Source organism: Grammomys surdaster, unplaced genomic scaffold (assembly GCF_004785775.1).
Source record: "Grammomys surdaster isolate TR1022 unplaced genomic scaffold, NIH_TR_1.0 367, whole genome shotgun sequence".
Classification (NCBI taxonomy): Eukaryota; Metazoa; Chordata; class Mammalia; order Rodentia; family Muridae; genus Grammomys; species Grammomys surdaster.
Genome location: NW_021604786.1, coordinates 5,209,960 through 5,210,371, shown reverse-complemented (window position 1 = coordinate 5,210,371; position 412 = coordinate 5,209,960). Strand labels below are relative to the sequence as shown.

The following is a 412-nucleotide window of genomic DNA, read 5'->3' as shown; positions in this document are numbered from 1 at the left end:
GGGGGGGTGTGAGGGGGTGGGTGAGCTGGGGGGCTGGGGGGTGCCGGGGGGCGCCGGGACCGCAGGAGCGGAGGAGAGCGAAATACCTGGAGTGAGTTGGGCTCCATCTCGACGTTCTGAATTGATTGAACTCAACATTCTCTCCAAACTTGTTGGCTTGAATGGATTGCATCAGGTCCTGGCAGGGAAAAGCATTCTCTGCCTGCAGCCGGCGTGATGTCTCAATATAAAACTAAGCTCTAGCCTCCCCCTCAACACCAAAATGATTGAAAATATATCCTAATATTTCTTCGAAGACTCAATTTTCATCTCCTGTAAAAAAGATGTGGGTTTGCTGCCAAAGATGGGTTGATCAAATTCGAAATAGGGAGAAGGGCTAAGTCCGTCCTCGGCGGGAAGAGAATGGATCAAG

At 51.2% G+C, this 412-nt stretch overlaps 1 protein-coding gene across 2 annotated transcripts in view; it reads right to left on the bottom strand.

The window, feature by feature from the left end:
• Positions 1–130, bottom strand: part of Arid5b (AT-rich interaction domain 5B) — a 180,119-nt gene extending 179,989 nt beyond the window's left edge. Inside the window, exon 1 of one of the 2 annotated variants that reach the window (XM_028780245.1) lies at positions 87–130. In XM_028780245.1, the coding sequence (XP_028636078.1) occupies positions 87–107 (21 nt within the window). In that variant the 5' untranslated portion in view covers positions 108–130. The remainder of the gene's footprint in view (positions 1–86) is intronic. The other variant, XM_028780246.1, reaches the window with a different exon arrangement.
• Positions 131–412: the final 282 nt, after the last annotated feature.